The sequence below is a fragment of the Macaca nemestrina genome, chromosome 14 (assembly GCF_043159975.1).
Source record: "Macaca nemestrina isolate mMacNem1 chromosome 14, mMacNem.hap1, whole genome shotgun sequence".
Lineage (NCBI taxonomy): Eukaryota > Metazoa > Chordata > Mammalia > Primates > Cercopithecidae > Macaca > Macaca nemestrina.
In genome coordinates this window covers 82,120,929-82,138,336 of record NC_092138.1, presented here as the reverse complement: position 1 = coordinate 82,138,336, position 17,408 = coordinate 82,120,929, and the positions used below count along the sequence as shown (strand labels likewise).

The window sequence follows — 17,408 nt, the reverse complement described above, 5'->3', positions numbered from 1 at the left end:
CCCACACAGCCACACACACACACACACATTCACACATACACATTTTGGTTTTTCACACATCCACATTTGTTTTTGCACAGATACAGTTTTTTGGTTTTGCACACATTTTTTGCACACAGTTTGCATTTTTTTGGTTTTTGCACACATATATGTTTTAAATTAAGTTGTGGACATTATTACATTTACTCCCTAAACATTTGTTTCTATTATGTAAGAACAAGCATATTCTCTGACATAACCAAAGTATCACTATCACATATAAGGCATTCAGAATGAGTACAATATTATTACCTAATACATAGTCTCATTCAAATTTCCTTAATTTTCACAGAAAGGTCTTTAGAGATGCTTTCTAACGTCCAGTCAAGGATTTGGTTGCATCTTTAGTCAACTTAACACAGACCCCTCCAAAACACACATTTTGTTTTATTTATGTATATATTTTTAAATAGAGATGGGGTCTTGCCATGTTGCCCAGGCTGGTCTTGAGTTCCTGTGCTCAAGCGATCCTCACACCTTGGCCTCCCAAAGTGCTGGAATTGCAGGTGTGAGCCACCACTGCCGGCTTACTTTGTTTTTTAAAATCTTTCATGACAGTGACTTTTTTTATTTTTATTTTTTGAAATGGAGTCTCGCTCTGTTGCCCAGGCTGGAGTGCAGTGGTGTGATCTCAGCTCACTACAACCTCCGCCTGCTGGGCTCAAGCAGTCTTCCCACCTCAGTCTCCCAAGTAGCTGGGACTACAGGTGTGCACCACCACTCCCAGCTAATTTTTGTATTTTTTGTAGAAACAGGATTTTACCATGTTACCCACGCTGGTCTCAAACTCCTGAGCTCAAGTGATCTGCCTGCCTTTGACTCCCAAAGCACTAGGATTAAAGGTGTGAGCCACTGCACCCAAGTTTAACTAACAGGTTTTAAAGTTCTATCATTTGTCTTCTCAGAACATTTTGATGGGAGTGATGATTCTATTCCATTTGTTTTTTGTTTTTGTGTTTTCTTTTTGTAGAGACAGGAGTCTCACTCTAATGCTCAGACTGGTATCGACTGGTCTCGAACTCCTGGGCTCAAGTGATCCTCCTACCTTGGCCTGCCAAAGTGTTGGGATTACAGGCATGAGCCACCACACCTGGCTTAATTCCATTCTTGAAGCTCTCCATGGCTTGAGGCTCTCCTCTCACTTCTGTGGCTAGTCCACCTGTCTTCTTTGCCAGTTCATTCTTCTCTGCTGAGTCAAATCTTCCCTTGATTCCATACTATCTCCTTAACTGACTTCATTCATAATCTTAGCTTCAAATACCACATGTACCAGGATAATTCACAAGTTTATATTCACCTCCATGACAGTACAATATGACCTCCAGATTCATTTATCTGTTTACTGGACATCTCTCCTTGAATATCTCAAAGTCACCTCCAACTCAACATGCCCCAAACTGAATTCCAGCATCCTCCCCTACACATCTGGTTTTCCTATGTGCCACATAATTTTCTAAGTCAGGAGCATGGCAGTCATCCTTCATCTCCCTTATCTAGTCCATCATTGGTTTTGACTTTTAAATCTGTTTTGTGTTCATCCAAATCCCTCCATCTTTATCACCACCACCATAATTCAAATTTCTATTTCTCTCTGGAATTACTGAAATAGACTCTCAACATGTTATTATATTCATTCACTTTTGCTCGCCTTTAATAATTTTTTTGAACTCTGCAGCCAATGTAATCTTTTTGAAATGCACATTTGATCATTTCAGCACCCCATTGCTCTAAGGTTAAGCAAAAACTTAAATGAGGTACATAGCTATCAGGAAGGGGAGAGAAGAATGGAAACAGATAGACTTTATTTATTTATTTATTTAGACAGAGTCTTGTTCTGTCGCCCAGGCTGGAGTGCAGTGGTGCTATCTTGGCTCACTGCAACCTCCGCCTACCAGGTTCAAGCAATTCTCCTGCCTCAGCCTCTCAAGTAACAGGAATTACAGACACATGCCACCATGTGTTACTGTATTTTCTGTCCAAAAAATACAAAAATTTGTATTTTTAGTAGAGACAGGGTTTCACCATGTTGGCCAGGCTGGTCTCTAACTCCTGACCTCAAGTGATCCACCTGCTTTGGCTTCCCAATGTGCTGGGATTACAGGCGTGAGCCACCGCATGCAGCCAAACAGGTAGACTTCAGAAAGAAGAAAAATGAGTCAAGGCTGACAAGAAGATAGAGCTGCATGAAGTGTCTGATGTTTGATAGATGTCAGCAAGACTAAGCTGTCCTGAAAAATCACTAAACATCATATGAGAAGTCACTGGTAAACTCTGAGTGTTGACTTCAAAGGAAGAAGCCGAGGCATAATTGATTTTTATAAAGAGTTTATCTGGGCCAAGGTTGAGGACTGCAGTCTGGAACATACTTCCAAGTTGCCTTGGAGAACGCTCTGGGGAACAAAGAGGAGGCTCAAGTTTTTAAAGAAAGAAGAACAAATCAGGAGAAGGGGGTGATTACAAAAGTTGTTAGGAATTCCTATTTGTTTACAGAAATAACATTGGTTAGTGTTTGGCTACGTATCAGCTATAGGGTATATGCCATTCAATGGCTTTTGGCATCAATTAATCTACAACCCACATAGCAAGTGGCTTCAAGAGGTAATTATTTAGCTTAAGGGAGGGTGATATGACTGCGCTTTTATTCCAGTGCTTCTCTGAGCCTGTTTGTTTGTTTGTTTATTTTGAGATGGAGTCTCGCTCTATGGCCCAGGCTGGAATGCAGTGGCGTGATCTCAGCTCACTGCAACCTCCGCCTCCTGGGTTCAAGCAGTTCTCCTGCCTCAGCCTCTCAAATAGCTGGGATTACAGGCATGGGCCACCACACCTGGCTAATTTTTGTATTTTTAGTACAGACATTGTTTTGCCATGTTGGCCAAGCTGGTCTCAAACTCCTGACCTCATGTGATCTGCCCGCCTCAGTCTCCCAAAGTGCTGGGATTACAGGTATGAGCCACTGAACCTGGCTTGGGTCTGATAATTTAAAGGAGCTCATATTCCTCAGATAAGAATTTCTTTTCTTTTTTTTCCACAAGAGTAACAGTGGTGATCTTCATCGGGGTAAAGAAGCCAGAAGCTGACTGGGCATGGTGGCTCACACCTATATTCCTAGCACTTTGGGAGGTCAAGGAGGGTGGATCACCTGAGGTCAGGAGTTTGAGACTAGCCTTGCCAAGATGGCAAAAACCCCATCTCTACTAAAAATACAAAAATTAACCTAGTGTGGTGGTACACATCTGTAATGCCTACTCTGGAGGCTGAGGTAGGAGAATCCCTTGAACCCAAGAGGCGGAGGCTGCAGTGAGCCGAGATCACGCCACTGCACTCCAGCCTGGGTGACGGAGTAAGACTCTGTCTCAAAATAATAATAATAATAATAATAATAATAATAATAATAGTAATAGTAATAAAAAAGAAGTCAGAAGCCAAAATGCAAGGGATTAAAGACAGATCTTATTTTTACTGAAATATGCTTTAGAGAAAGTGGACTAAGGCACGGTATTGAGATAAAGTGACAGTTTAAGGCCACTTTAAGCAGACTGAATATTTGCTGTATAGTGAGATATTGTATTAGTCCGTTTTCACACTGCTGTAAAGGTACTACTTGAGACTGGGTAATTTAAAAAGGAGAGAGGTTTAATTGACTCACAGTTCTGTATGCCTGAGGAGGCCTCAGGAAACTTACAATCTTGGAAAGTGAAGGGAAAACAGGGCACGCCTTACATGGCAGCAGGAGAGAGACTGAGTGAGGGCAGGGGAAATGCCAGGCACTTATCAAACAACCAGATCTTGTGAGAACTCCCTCACTATTGAGAACAGCATGGGGGGAACCACCCCCATGATCCAATCACTTCCTCCAGGTCCCTTTCTCTACACCTGGGGATTACAATTTAAGATGAGACTGGGTGAAGACACAGAGCCAAACCTTATCAGATGCGGTTATTATTGTTTACTTTATTGTTCAACTTTCCTATCCCCATTCCTATATTAATACTCCCAACTCTCCCTGACAGGGTGGATATGTGATCCAAACTAAATCAATCAATTCCAACCCTCCCAGGAGTTTGATCTAGATACTACTGTATACATCAGCTTTGTATTGCATTGAAATTAGCTGTATCAGAGGTGACTTTAATATCTACAGCTATGGGAGAGGGTCACTCAAAATACTCTTGGTCTGACAAAAGAATCTACACAGTATATATGTGAACACAAGACTGGTGAACTCATTTATAGCATGAATGAGAAAATTTACTTAAAACGGGAGTCTGTTGCTCTTTATTAAAGAAGCTATGGTCATAATAATAAGAAATAGAGCATGCAAAGATTTGAAACTTAAATATGACCTTCGTCTCTTAGAGTTGATATCTTGTTCATTGTGTTCCTGTAGTCATCAGAATGTAAATTTCCTCTAATCATCTCCTTCTTTTGTTGTTGAGAAATGTGGGGATCAGCAGTTTGGATTCTCGAAGATTTACATCAACAAGATTAGTTACCTCTCATCCAATAGCATTGCAACCAATGGTTTCTTTTCATTTTAACTAAGGTTGAATAAAAAGTTTGGAGTTTATAATTCTTATTCCACCCCATCCATAAATGAAAGGCCGTATTGTTGCCGAATTATCTGGGTATAGCTCTCTGGGGGATGGTCTTCAAGCTCCTCTTGGGGAGAACACCACAGTTGCCTGCTTTCTATCCTTCATGAAGCCTAGTTCTTTAATTTTCCTATGTTTCTGTGAACTTCTCCAGTACTCTTCTACAAATCTTGTTGTGTTTACATGAGTTGGTTTCTGTGCTAGGAAACAGAGAAACCCTAACTGATACTACTCAGTGACCATCGGCATGTAGTGAGTAAAGGTGAGAGAGGATGGAATTATATACTGCTCCCAGTTCTATGGCTTGGTCGACTGGATGCTGGTTCCACACACTCTGACAGATACAGGAAGCAGGTTTGAGAAGGAAGTCAAATTCAGTTGGAAACACATTAAGTTTGAAGCACAAATGGGACATGTGGGTGATGTCCAGGAGACCTAACTGGAGAGAGAAATTAAAGAGTCATTTAAGTACTTGAAGACGAGTGAGTGGAGATTGCAAAGAAAGAGCAGGTAGAGTGATTTGCAGCTGAAACCCAGAAAATATTGACTTTCAAGGGGAGGCAGAGAAAGCCAGGTGCAGTGGCTCACACCTGTAATCCCAGCACTTTGGTGGGGCTGAGATTGGCAGATGACCTGAGGTCAGGAGTTCGAGGCCAGCGTGGCCAACATGGTGAAACTCCGTCTCTACTAAAAATACAAAAATTAGCCGGGCGTGGTGGCGGGGGCCTGTAATCCCAGCTACTCAGGAGGCTGAGGCAGGAGAATCTCTTGAACCCGAGAGGCAGAGGTTGTGGTGAGCCAAGATTGTGCCACCGTACTCCAGTCTGGGTGACAGAGCAAGACTCCATCTCAAAAAAAAAAAACCAAATAAACAAGAACAAAAAGCCTCCAATCTCCTACAGTTAAACAGATTGCTCTTTTTGAGCCATCTTCTGACTGGGGAATGGCAATCCATGATCCCTGGGCCCTGGGTCAGTGGGGTTTTGGAGTACTGGGAATGCTGGCCCCATAAGAACCATGTGGTAAGGAGAAGGGCCGCTCGCCACAGAAAAAGGGATGCTGCATATATATACATATAAAATATGTAACATATGAAAAGACAACATGTACAAACTCGAGAATCTCAGGCATATGGTGTCCCATCTTTGGGAGTTTCACAATGACAGGGTTGTAGCTTTCCGTGGTCTCTTCCGGGTTTGTTTTCTTTCAAGCCCCTGTGCATTTGGCAGAATGCCTCTCCAGCCCTGACTTAGGGACACTGCCTCTTTTGCCTGGCTTCTGTTGCCCCCCTCTGTCTTGTGAGGAACCCTCTTTCTATATTACCACAGGTGTGTGCCAGCGTGCCCGTCTAATTTTTTTTTTTTTTTTTTTTTTTGAGATGGAGTCTTGCTCTGTTACCCAGGCTGAGATGCAGTGGCACGATCTTGGCTCACTGTAACCTCCGCCTCCTGGGTTCAAGCAATTCTCCTGCCTCAGCCTCCCAAGTAGCTGGGATTACAGGTGTGTGCCACCATGCCTGGCTAATTTTTGTATTTTTAGTAGAGACGGGGTTTCACCATGTTAACCAGGTTGGTCTCGGATTCTTGACCTCGTGATCTGCTAACCTCGGACTTCCAAAGTGCTGGGATTACAGGCGTGAGCCACCGCACCCGGCCCATGCCCACCTAATTTTTAAAAAATTTTTTGCAGAGATGGGGTCTCTCTATGTTGCTTAGGCTGGTCTATCCTTTTTGTTAAAAGAGACATTTCCAATAAAATCTTTTTATGTATCATGACTCTCAAAAGCTGTAACATAAAAAATTGCATGGGGCATGGTGGTGCGTGCCCGTAGCCCCAGCTACTCAGGAGGCAGGAGTGGGAGGATTGCTTGAGACCAGGAGTTCAAGGCCAGCCTAGGCAACATAGCAAAATCCCATCTCTAAGAAAAAAAATATTATTCACTAATAGTTCAATGCCTAAGAAGGTTGTAATATATGTATGTTGTTTTGATAAATTGTGTACTGTGACTAATTATGATTACTCAATCTAAAATAATTTTTTACATGGTCATAGAAAAATTTTTTAAAAAACGTAATTTGGCCGGTTGCGGTAGCGCTCGCCTATAATCCCAGTACTTAGGGAGGCCGAGGTAGGCGGATCACGAGGTCAGGAGATCGAGACCATCCTGGCCAACATGGTGAAACCCCATCTCTATTAAAAATACAAAAATTAGCTGGGCGAGGTGGTGTGCACCTGTAGTCCCAGCTACTTGGGAGGCTGAGGCAGGAGAATCGCTTGAACCCGGGAGGTGGAGGTTGCAGTGAGCCAAGATTGCACCACTACACTCCAGCCTGGTGACAGAGCGAGACTCCATCTCAAAAAAAAAAAAAAAAAAAAAAATTTATATATGTATTTTTGTTGAAGAAAAGAATAATGAAGTAAATAAAACTTTAAAGATTAAAACTGTATTACATTCATTTAAATTATCGTGAGGGAAGTCTAATCAAACTACAAGTTCAAGGAGAAAGGGCAATCATGTAAAATGTCTTGTTCATGTATTTTTAAAATAATGATGATGGTAGATATCTGTGAAAACATATATATGTTTGCTTCTGTGGTTCCTGGCTTATGACTCCAGTAGCCCTTGTTATAATGTTGGGTGCTTTAGACCTCAGAAGCAGGCCTTGGAAAACAGGATCTTGGCCAGGTGTGATGGCTCAGGCCCGTAACCCCAGCACTTTGGGAGGCTGAGGCGGGCAGATCATCTGAGGTCAGGAGTTTGAGACCAGCCTGGCCAACATGATGAAACCCTGTCTCTACTAAAAATACAAAAATTAGCCAGGTGCAGTGCGGGCACCTGTAATCCCAGCTACTCAGGAGGCTGAGGCAGGAGAATCACTTGAACCCTGGAGGTAGAGCATGCAGTGAGCCGAGATCTTGCCACTGCACTCCAGCCTGGGTGGCAGAGTAAGACTCTGTCGCAAAAAAAAAAAAAAAAAAGAAAGAAAAAAGAAAACAGAATCTCTCTCTCTCTCTCTCTCTCTGACCTTCTCTTGCTCTCCTTTTTCTTCTCAAAGCAAGAATCTTCTTCCCCTACCCTTCCGTCTTGGAGGCTGGCAGTAAAAAATTCTCTCACCTACCTTGTCTAATTGGAGATCATAAGACTCTCATTTCAGGCCAGGCACGGTGGCTCATGCCTGTAATCCCAGCACTTTGGGAGGCCGAGGTGGGTGGTTCTCCTGAGGTCGGGAGTTCGAGATCAGCCTGACCAATGTGGAGAAACCCTGTCTCTACTAGAAATAATAAAAAAAAAAAGACTCTCATTTCAGAAGGGGTCCTGCCCCATATCTGGATGAAATAATGCTACACAGAGAGGGAAAGAAGAATCTGAACAGACAGGCCTGGCAGGGTTTCAACTCAGTCTATTAGTATTAGGTCATATCCTTTTTGTTCAGTCACATTTCTACAAGGTTGTCCATCTTTTAATCGTGCCTCTGCAATGAAATCTTCATAAAATGCCTAAGAGGATGAGGGTACAGACAGCTTCTAGGTAGCTGAACAAATAGAGGTTCCAGGAGGGTGTCATCTTTGGGGAGGGCATGGAAGCTCCACACCCCTTTTCATTCTTTGCTCCATGCAGCTTTTCATCTGTATCTTTTGTAATATACTTTATAATATACCAGTAAACTGTTTCCTTGAGTTCTGTGAGTTGCTCTAGCAAATTAGTCGAACCAAGGAGGGGGTCGTGGATCCCCAGTTTACAGCCAGTTAGTCAGAAGCACAGGTTAAATAACCTGGAGCTTGCAATTGGCATTGTAAGTTGTGGGGCAGTCTTGTGGGACTGAACCCTCCACCTGTGTGATCTGACATTATCTCAAAGTAGATGGTGTTGGAATTGAATTAGAGGCTATCTAGTAGGTGTCTGCTGCAGAATTGCTTGCTTGCTTATTGTATGGGAAGAACCTACCCCCTGCCTCCATTTGGTCTTAGAAGTCTTCTGGTTTTTTTGTTCTGTTTTGTTTGTTTGTTTTTTGAGAAAGAGTCTCACTCTGTCGCCAGGCTAGAGGGCAGTGGCGCAATCTCAGCTCACTGCAACCTCCTCCTCCAGGGTTCAAGCGATTTCCTGCCTCAGCCTCCTGAGTAGCTGGGATTACAGCTGCGTGCCACCACGCCCAGCTAATTTTTGTATTTTTTAGTAGAGACAGGGTTTCACCCTGTTGGCTGGGCTGGTCTCGAACTTCTAACCTCAAGTCATCTGCCCGCCTCAACCTCCCAAAGTGCTGGGATTACAGGCGTGAACCACAATGCCTAGCCTGAAGTCTTGTGTTTTGATTGTGATGTGAGCACAGAGAAAAAAATAGTTTGTGTTTTTAACCTCGCAGTATCGAATAAATAAATAAATAAATTCTAAATACATTAAAATTTATTTAGAAAAAATCTTAGTCTATAGATACGTTTAAAAAAGTGATAAAGGGCCTTTATTTTAAAATGCTGATATTTACAATAGAATTTGTTGTCAAAATTTCCTCTTTTCAATTATTTATGAGAAAAAATTTTAGACGCCAACATAAAAATGCATTATTGGATTACAGTGTTTTTCAAAATTTTAGGGGAACACAAACTTTGAAGTCATTGTCTAAAGGAAACCAGAAGAGATAGGATATTCTGGTATAGGGCTACATTTTTAAAAGCAGGAAGACTGCCTCCTATAGCCATGGTTTAGTCTTATACTAGACCAGGTCAGCTTTTTGCCTTCTTTGCAATGGTAGTTGAGAGGGAAAATAAAGTGGATGGTGGAGTTTGTCCAAGATTGGGAACTGACTGGCACAGTCTGTAAGATAAAAACCCAGGGAAAAGAACTTGAAGGTGCTCTAGTAAGAATTCATTGCCAGGCCGGGCGCAGTGACTTGCGCCCATAATCCCCAGCACTTGGAGAGGCCAAGGCGGGTGGATCAGCTGAGGTCAGGAGTTTGAGACCAGCCTGGCCAATGTGATGAAACCCTGTCTCTACTAAAATTACAAAAAATTAGCCAGGCGTGGTGGCATGCATTTGTAATCCCAGCTACTTGGGAGGCTGAGGCAGGAGAATCGCTTGAACACAGGAGGCAGAGGTTGCAGTGAGCCGAGATCATGCCATCGCACTCCAGCCTGGGTGACAAGAACGAAATTCAGTTTCAAAAAAGAAAAAGAAAAAGAAAAAGAAAAATAACTCATTGACTTCCCTGGGCTTTAGCCTAAGACTGGAGCTAGTGACGCTCAGGAGACGACACATGGACCAGAAAGTGGTTGAAACATTTCAGACGATGAGACTCTAAAATGTACTCTGAGTTCACAGGAATTAGAGAGTAAAATAGTGGAAGGATTCTAATCATGGTTGGAGACAGATGTTTCTGAGTGTGATTTTTTAGAAAGAGGAATGTTTTAAGTCATGACATGGCTTTATGTGCGTGAAATATGTCTTTAATAAATGACTGAAAAGAGCAGAGATGAAGATCTTAGGTTTGAACTACATTGCCTGGTTGGACCCAGTCCCTGACTTTTTCAGCAACCAAAACAAATGGCATATGAAATTTATTTATGTAGAATTTTGGCTTGTCTGGAACTCTGGAGGTCCAAATTGAATTCAATTCTAAATTGAATCACTTGGGATAATTTAATTTTCTAGATAGTTTAGAATAAATCCTTTTAGGCACCCAAAATTTCTTATTACAACCATTTTAGATGAAAAGCTTACTAAAACATACTCCATACTTGGTTTTTTGATGCTAATATACCTGACATAATTTTACTACATTTTTTTTTTCTTTCTTGTAGAGACAGGGGCTTGTTATGTTTCCTTAGGCTGGTCTTGAACTCCTGGCCTCAAGCCATTCTCCTGCTTCAGCCTCTTAAAGTACTGGTATTACAGGTGTGAGCCATCATGCCTGGCCATAATTTTACTGTTTTTTAAGGTTAGGATTAGCACCATGAATACCATCTATTCAAGAGAAATGACTCAGTGCATTTCATACTTTATAAATACCCCCAGAATTTACATTTTTTTATTTTTGAGACTGAGTTTCACTCTTGTCGCCCAGGCTGGAGTGCAATGGCGCAATCTCAGCTCACTGCAACCTCCGTCTCCTGGGTTGAAGCAATTCTCCTGCCTCAGCCTCTTGAGTAGATGGGATTACAGCTGCGTGCCACCACGCTTGGCTAATTTTTTGTATTTTTAGTAGAGATGGAGTTTCACCATGTTAGCCAGGCTGGTCCCAAACTCTTGACCTCAGATGATCCACCTGCTTCGGCCTCCCAAAGTGCTAGGGTTACAAGCGTGAGCCACCACACCCAACCCAGAATTTACATTTTGAGTTCTTATATGTTCATTTATTTATCATTTTATTGTACAGATGGGGTCTTGCTATGCTGCCTAGGCTGGTCTTGAACTTCTGGCCTCAAGTTATCCTTCCACCTCACCCTCCTGAGTAGCTGCTGTTTCTTTTTCCTTCCTTCCTTCCCTTCCTTCCTTCCTTCCTTCCTTCCTTCCTTCCTTCCTTCCTTCCTTCCTTCCTCCCTCCCTCCCTCCCTCCCTCCCTCCCTCCCTCCCTCCCTTTCTTCTCTTTTTTTTTTTTTTTTGACAGGGTCTCACTCTGTTGCTCAGGTTGGAGTACAGTGGTGCAATCTCTGCTCATGGCAAACTCTGCCTCCCAGGCTCATGCACTTCTCCCATCTCAGCCCCTCCAGTACTGGGACCACAGGTGTGCACCACCACACCTGGATAACTTTTTGATTTTTTGTAGGGACCATGTCTTACTAGATGGCCCAGGTTGGTCTTGAATTCCTGGCTTCCAAGGATCCTCCTGCCTCACAGCCTTCCAAAGTGCTGGGATTACAGATATTATCCATTGTGCCTGGCCCAGCCTAATAATTTGTATGCTGCTTTGTTTTTAGGTGTCTGTTAGCACTTGTCATCTATGTATCTGCCCAGAAGAGGAATGTTTTCAAATATTCTGCTTTAACTTGGGAAACAAGATTTTTAAAAATCTTGTTAGAACTTTATATGCATTTGATGTGAAGACAGCCTACATGAGAGGAGAGGGGACAGGTTTTTAGTTCTTGGATTCTATGATATCCTATTTTGGTTTCTCAGTAGCCTCTTCTCTGGCTCCTGTTTGCCTCCTCACCCCAATTCCTTCTTGCCTCTGTTTTTGAAAACTGAAGTGAATTCTAGACAGTAACTCTCTCAAGGCTGCTGCTATTCAAAACCAAAGTGTTTCATATGAACATGAAGCTATTTAGTGGAAAAAATAAACTATAAGTAGTTTGATGGAAGAAGCAAGTATAAAAAAGCTCAGAGCTTACACAGTAATGATCAGAAGTAGCACTGTAAGTTGCTATAAACTACTGTATGTAATGAGACTTTAAGACTTTTTTTGCCTAACAATTCCACATCTACGTATAGAAATGTATGATTACATAAAGATATGTATAAGAATGTTTTATGGTAGTATTGTTTAGTAAAAAATTGTAAACAACCTAACTGCTCATCAATAAGGAAATGGTTAAATACATTTTGTTGGTTCTTATCATGAAGCCATTAAAAAAAAAAAAATGAGGCCAGGCGCAGTGGCTCAGACCTGTAATCCCAGTACTTTGGGAGGCCGAGGTGGGTGGATCATTTGAGGTCAGGAGTTTGAGACCAGCTTGGCCAACATGGTGAAACTCCATCTCTACTAAAAATACAAAAATTAGCTGGGTGTGGTGGTACACGCCTGTAATCCCAGTTACTCAGGAGGCTGAGGCAGAATTGCTTGAGCCCGGGAGGAGGAGGTTGTAGTGAACTGAGATCATGCCACTGCACTCCAGACTGGGCGACAGAGCAAGACTCCATCTCCAAACAAAAACAAAAACAAAAACAAAAAGAGGTAGTTCTGTACATAGTGATCCTAGTGATTAAGCAAGCTGACTCTGGATCCGCACTGCCCAGGTTCAAATCCCAGCTCCACCACTTCCTTTCGTTTGTGGCACATTAGATGTGTTCCTCAACCATCCAGTGCCATAAAAATCCCTATTTCATAAGATTTTTGTGGGGAGGAGATGAATTCATCCAAGTAAAACACTAGAATGGTGCCTGGCATAATTAGTATTACATTAGCCATTATTATCATTACTGATATGAAAGGATACCTGTAATATATTATTTGGCAAAAAATGTTACATAATATGGGAAGTAGAGTTCCATTTTTGTCAAAACTAACAGAAATCTGTGTACACACATTCATGTGATTTGTACACGCAGAGAACCTGGAATTTCTACATAGGAGGAACTAAAGATTTGTTAACTAGTCTTGCCTGGAGGTTAAAATTGCCTAATGGCCAGGCACGGTGGCTCACGCCTGTAATCCCAACACTTGGGGAGGCCCAGGTGCGTGGATCACCTGAGGTCAGGAGTTGGAGACCAGCTTGGTCAATATGGAGAAACCCCGTCTTTACTAAAAACACAAAATTAACCGGGCATGGTGGTGCATGCTTGTAATTCCAGCTACTCGGGAAGCTGAGGCAGGAAAATCGCTTGAATCCGGGAGGCGGAGGTTGTGGTGAGCTGAGATCGCACCATTGCACTACAGCCTGGGCAACAAGAGCGAAACTGTCTCAAAAATAAATAAATAAATAAATAAAAATAAAGTAAAATAAAATAAAATAAAAAACAAACCCATTGTTTTTTTACTTAGATTCCGTATTTATCTGGGGTGGCTTTAGAAGGATCCATTTGAGATTATGGGAAGTCAAATTTCCCCAAACCAGTCTTTGGTGCAGCTACTTTCTGTAGTCATGGAAATAGTCAGGAAAGGTTGAATGCACCAAACTGTTAACAGACATTATTTATAGGCATGAGTGGGATGAGGGGGATGGTGGGTATGGAGTTGGGGGAAGACCTGTATACACCTGTGTATTGTTTGTAAGTAGTTCATTGTGTATTTATTTTGGAGGCAACATCAAATAAAAGAGGGGCGTACATGAAAAAAGGGGTTGGTTAACTTAGTGTACTATGAAGTTACAAACAAAAAAGGGTGATGGTAGTGTAGTGTTTTGGATTAACATGGAACAATGTGTTTGAAGGAATAATTGATCCAGAACTTTATTGTATGAAACCTGTCCCCATCAAAGCCATACATGGGGCTGTATATATGTGTCCAGAGAAAAGGTCTTCTGCACACTTAACTGTTAACTGTTAGTCGTAATTTCTCTGCAGAGTGGGATGGTGGGGCAAGGAGGAAGGACGTTCACTTTTCATTTTATGATACTCCAAATCATTTGCATGTTTTTAACAAAGATCATGTATAATTTTTTTTTTTTTTTTTTAAGACGGAGTCTCGCTCTGTCCCCCAGACTGGAGTGCAGTGGTGCGATCTCGGCTCACTGCAAGCTCTGCCTCCTGGGTTCAAGCGATTCTCCTGCCTCAGCCTCCCGAGTACTTGGGATTACAGGCGCGCGCCTCCACGCCCAGCTCATTTTTGTATTTTCAGTAGAGGCAGGGTTTCACCATGTTGGCCAGCCTCTAACTCCTGACCTCGTGATCCACCCGCCTCAGCCTCCCAAAGTGCTGGGATTACAGGCGTGAGCCACTGCGCCTGGCCCAAGATCATGTAAATTTCTACAACAAAAACAATAAAGGAAATAAAAATGTCTTCAGTGTTGTACCTTATACTTGGCCTGTTACCACAGGAATGACACATATTCCATTTTCAAGACATTACTTACGGCTTTATAGATTTCTGCTTTAAGGAATAAATGCAATTTCAATCCATTTAAGACTTGATTTCTTCTTCTTATATTAAAAAAGTATCTGATCTTGTATCTAATTTGTTATGACAGTACTATCACTTAAAGTACAGCAATTATGCAACCCCTGAATTTGAATTTCATTTTGCAAGTGTACATGACCTCACGGACAGAGCGAAGGCAGAAAGTTAAAATGAGCATATCGAAAATAAATCACTCTCGTGACCGAAAAGAACGTAGAGTATCTGAACAAAATGTCAAAGCTCGCATAGGCATAGATACTTCCATGGGAACTTTAGGAATCTTGGCTCATCTAACTTTTGCAGGGCTGAGTGGATCCCCTACTCCCGCTAGCCGTTTTGGGAGCACCAGTAACCTCCACACCAGGACCGGGCTGTCAGGGGCCGCTGCGGCGTAGGGACTCGTCCGGGACTGAGTCAGCGCCGAGGCCGAGAAGTTCGGCGGGAGGCGCAGGGCGGGGCTTCCTCCCGCCGACTCCGAGCCCGGCTCTACTTTTCTGAGTCCACGTCTCTTCCTTTGGACAGGCGTGTTTCCCCAGGTCGGGCCCAGCCAACGTGACAGCCGCAGACCTCGGAAAAGGGCGCTCCGGCCCCGACTCGAGGATTTCCCCCGGCCGCTAGGGCAGCCTGGGCCCGCTCGGCCCAGCCCCTCACGGACTGCGGCGCGCGGCTCCCCGGGGCCCGGCCCGCCGAACGCCTCACTCCACAGCCCTCACCTCGCGGCGCCGAGTGTAGCGTCCGCGGCATGGAGACCGGCTCCGACTCAGGTCAGAGGCCCGCGCCGGGGCCGCGGTGGGCTGGCTCTGCGCGCGCGCTGGGGCAGTTAGGCCGGGCCGCCCGCACAGGCCGCCGCGTGCCGAGTCCGCGCGGGGAGCGCACGCGGGGCGGGCGGCGACAGGTGGGCAGGACGAGCCGCGAGCGAGCGAGGGCGGGCGGGCGCGCGAGGGGCCCGGCGGGGGGGCCGCTGGGAGGATGGCTCAGCTCTTTCTAAATATAAAACCGGCGTGAGTTGGGCGAGCGCGGCGCGGAGTCGCAGAGCTGCCGCGCGGGCCTGGCGCACGGGGATTCGGCCGCACAGACGACGGCGGCGGCGGCGGCGGCGGCAGCGGCTCCGCAGAGGCGCGAGGCTGCGGGAGCGCCCGAGTCGCGAGCTCGCGGGGGCAGCGAAGAGCGACGCTCGCGACGCGGAGGACGCAGGCGGCGGCGGCGGCGGCGGGCGGGCCTCGAGGCACAGCGCGGTCCGCGCCGAGTGACCGGAGGCGGCTCGCGGCCCCTGCCGCACCGCGAGCCGCGAGCCCCCCGGCCGCGCCCTGCCCCCCCAGCCCCTCCTTCGTTCCCTTCCCGGCGCAACATGGCTGCGGCCGCCGCCTCCGCCTCCCAGGATGAGCTGAGTAAGTGCCGCGGCCGAACCTGGGGCCGCGAGCCGGAACGGGCGCCGCGCGGTGCCGGGGAGCGGCGGCCGCATCTGGGCTGGAGGGCTGGGGCGCCAGGCCCGGTGGGCGGGCGGCGGCCGCGGCGTGCGGGGAGCTGGGGCGCCCTGGCCTGGCTGGCGGGCGGGGCGCGGACCGTCGCCGCTGGCGTTTGTAGGCCTCAGGTTTGCACCGTCACGTTGCGAAATTGAAACTGGAGCCCCGGGCGGAGCCACCTCTGCCCGCGATCCGCCCTGGCCCGGGGTGGGGGGAGCCCGGCCCCCTGCCCACCGAGCCTCGGCTGGCGGGAGGGCCGGAGCCCAGGGGTGACGGGCAGTGTCCACCCGTCCCATCTGACCCCTCCTAGCCCCGGGTCCCCGACGATTGGGCGAGTTCTAGAAATGGAGCTTTCGGGAAAGGGGAGAAGGTGCCTTTTTGTGACACTCTAGTAATCAGCCGAAAGGTCACGAATAGGCGGTGACCCTCAGGTGGAGCAGGGAGGGCGGAGAGGGTCGCCGGTCGAACCGCAGGAGAAACCACGGGGTGACAGCGCTTTCAGAAAGGAGAGTTAGTGCCCCCTCGAGCGTACGCGGTGCAGCCTTCCCGGGGACGGCGGTCCCTGTCTGGGGAGAGCGGTGGTCACCCTGAATCCCAGGCCGCCCCGCCCGCCGCCGGGGTTCGCCTCGATGCTTTGTGGGAAGTGTAGTTCCGGGGCGCCGCGGGCCCACGCTGGGATCATAAATGCCGAATTTTCATAGGACATAGGACATGTGAGATAATTTCTGATTGCGTTTTGAGTTTTTTTTTTTTTTTTTTTCCACCCAAGGGTTTTCTTTCCTTCCCCCCCCCCCCCCCCCCCGCCCCAGTGCTGTCCTTCAGTTTATGGCAAAAACAAGAAAGGTGTTATTTGGAGATGATGTGGGTTTTAAATGGAATAAAGGAATAAAGCATGGGTGAGGTGTTGCAAGCTTTATGAAGCTTACGTTGTTAAAGCCGCTTCTGAATTTCCATATGAAAGTAGTTATACACGTAATGTATGTTTCTCTAGTGCTTGTCAGTTTAAAGCCACTTTTATATACATGATCTCACTTTTCCCCTCATAGCAACCTTGTGAGGCAGATAGGTAGGAATTATCCTTGTTTTAAAGAGGAGGCAGGTTTGGAGAGATTAAGTTCCTTGCTGCTTTGACACAGAACTGGTGGAGCAGGAGTACTGTTTGCTCTTTTTGAAGCTGAAGTAAACACTTGGTGTGATCCTCAGCAGATTGGAGAGTCGGAGGAGACAAGGTCTCATGGTGCGATTAGAGATAGAAGCCGGCTAAATAGATTGCTCTTCTGTCGGTTCCACGTGGAAGCACCACCAGGCCTTCTGAGATCAGTTCCATGTTTTGTTTTGTGATAAAAATACACATACCATAAAATTTCCCGTCCTAGCCATTTTTAAGTGTATAGTTCAGTGGGATTGAGTGCATTCACACTGTTGTGCAATCATCACCACCATCCATCTCCAGAACCCTTCATCTTGCAAAACTGAAACTTGATACCCGTTAAACAACAAATCTCCATTCCCTCCTCCCTTCAGCCCCTGGCGACCATCATTGTACTTTG

At 45.5% G+C, this 17,408-nt stretch overlaps 1 protein-coding gene across 4 annotated transcripts in view; it reads left to right on the top strand.

The window, feature by feature from the left end:
* The first annotated feature begins 14,890 nt into the window (after nt 1–14,890).
* The window catches only part of ECPAS (Ecm29 proteasome adaptor and scaffold), a 126,032-nt gene continuing 123,514 nt past the window's right edge, over nt 14,891–17,408 (top strand). For 2 of the 4 annotated variants that reach the window (XM_011740353.3, XM_071078150.1), the window contains exon 1: nt 14,891–15,159. In XM_011740353.3, coding sequence (XP_011738655.1) covers nt 15,138–15,159 — 22 coding nt within the window. In that variant the 5' untranslated portion in view covers nt 14,891–15,137. Of the gene's footprint in view, nt 15,160–15,639; nt 15,784–17,408 lie in introns of those variants that run through there. The other 2 variants (XM_011740351.3, XM_011740352.3) reach the window with 2 other exon arrangements.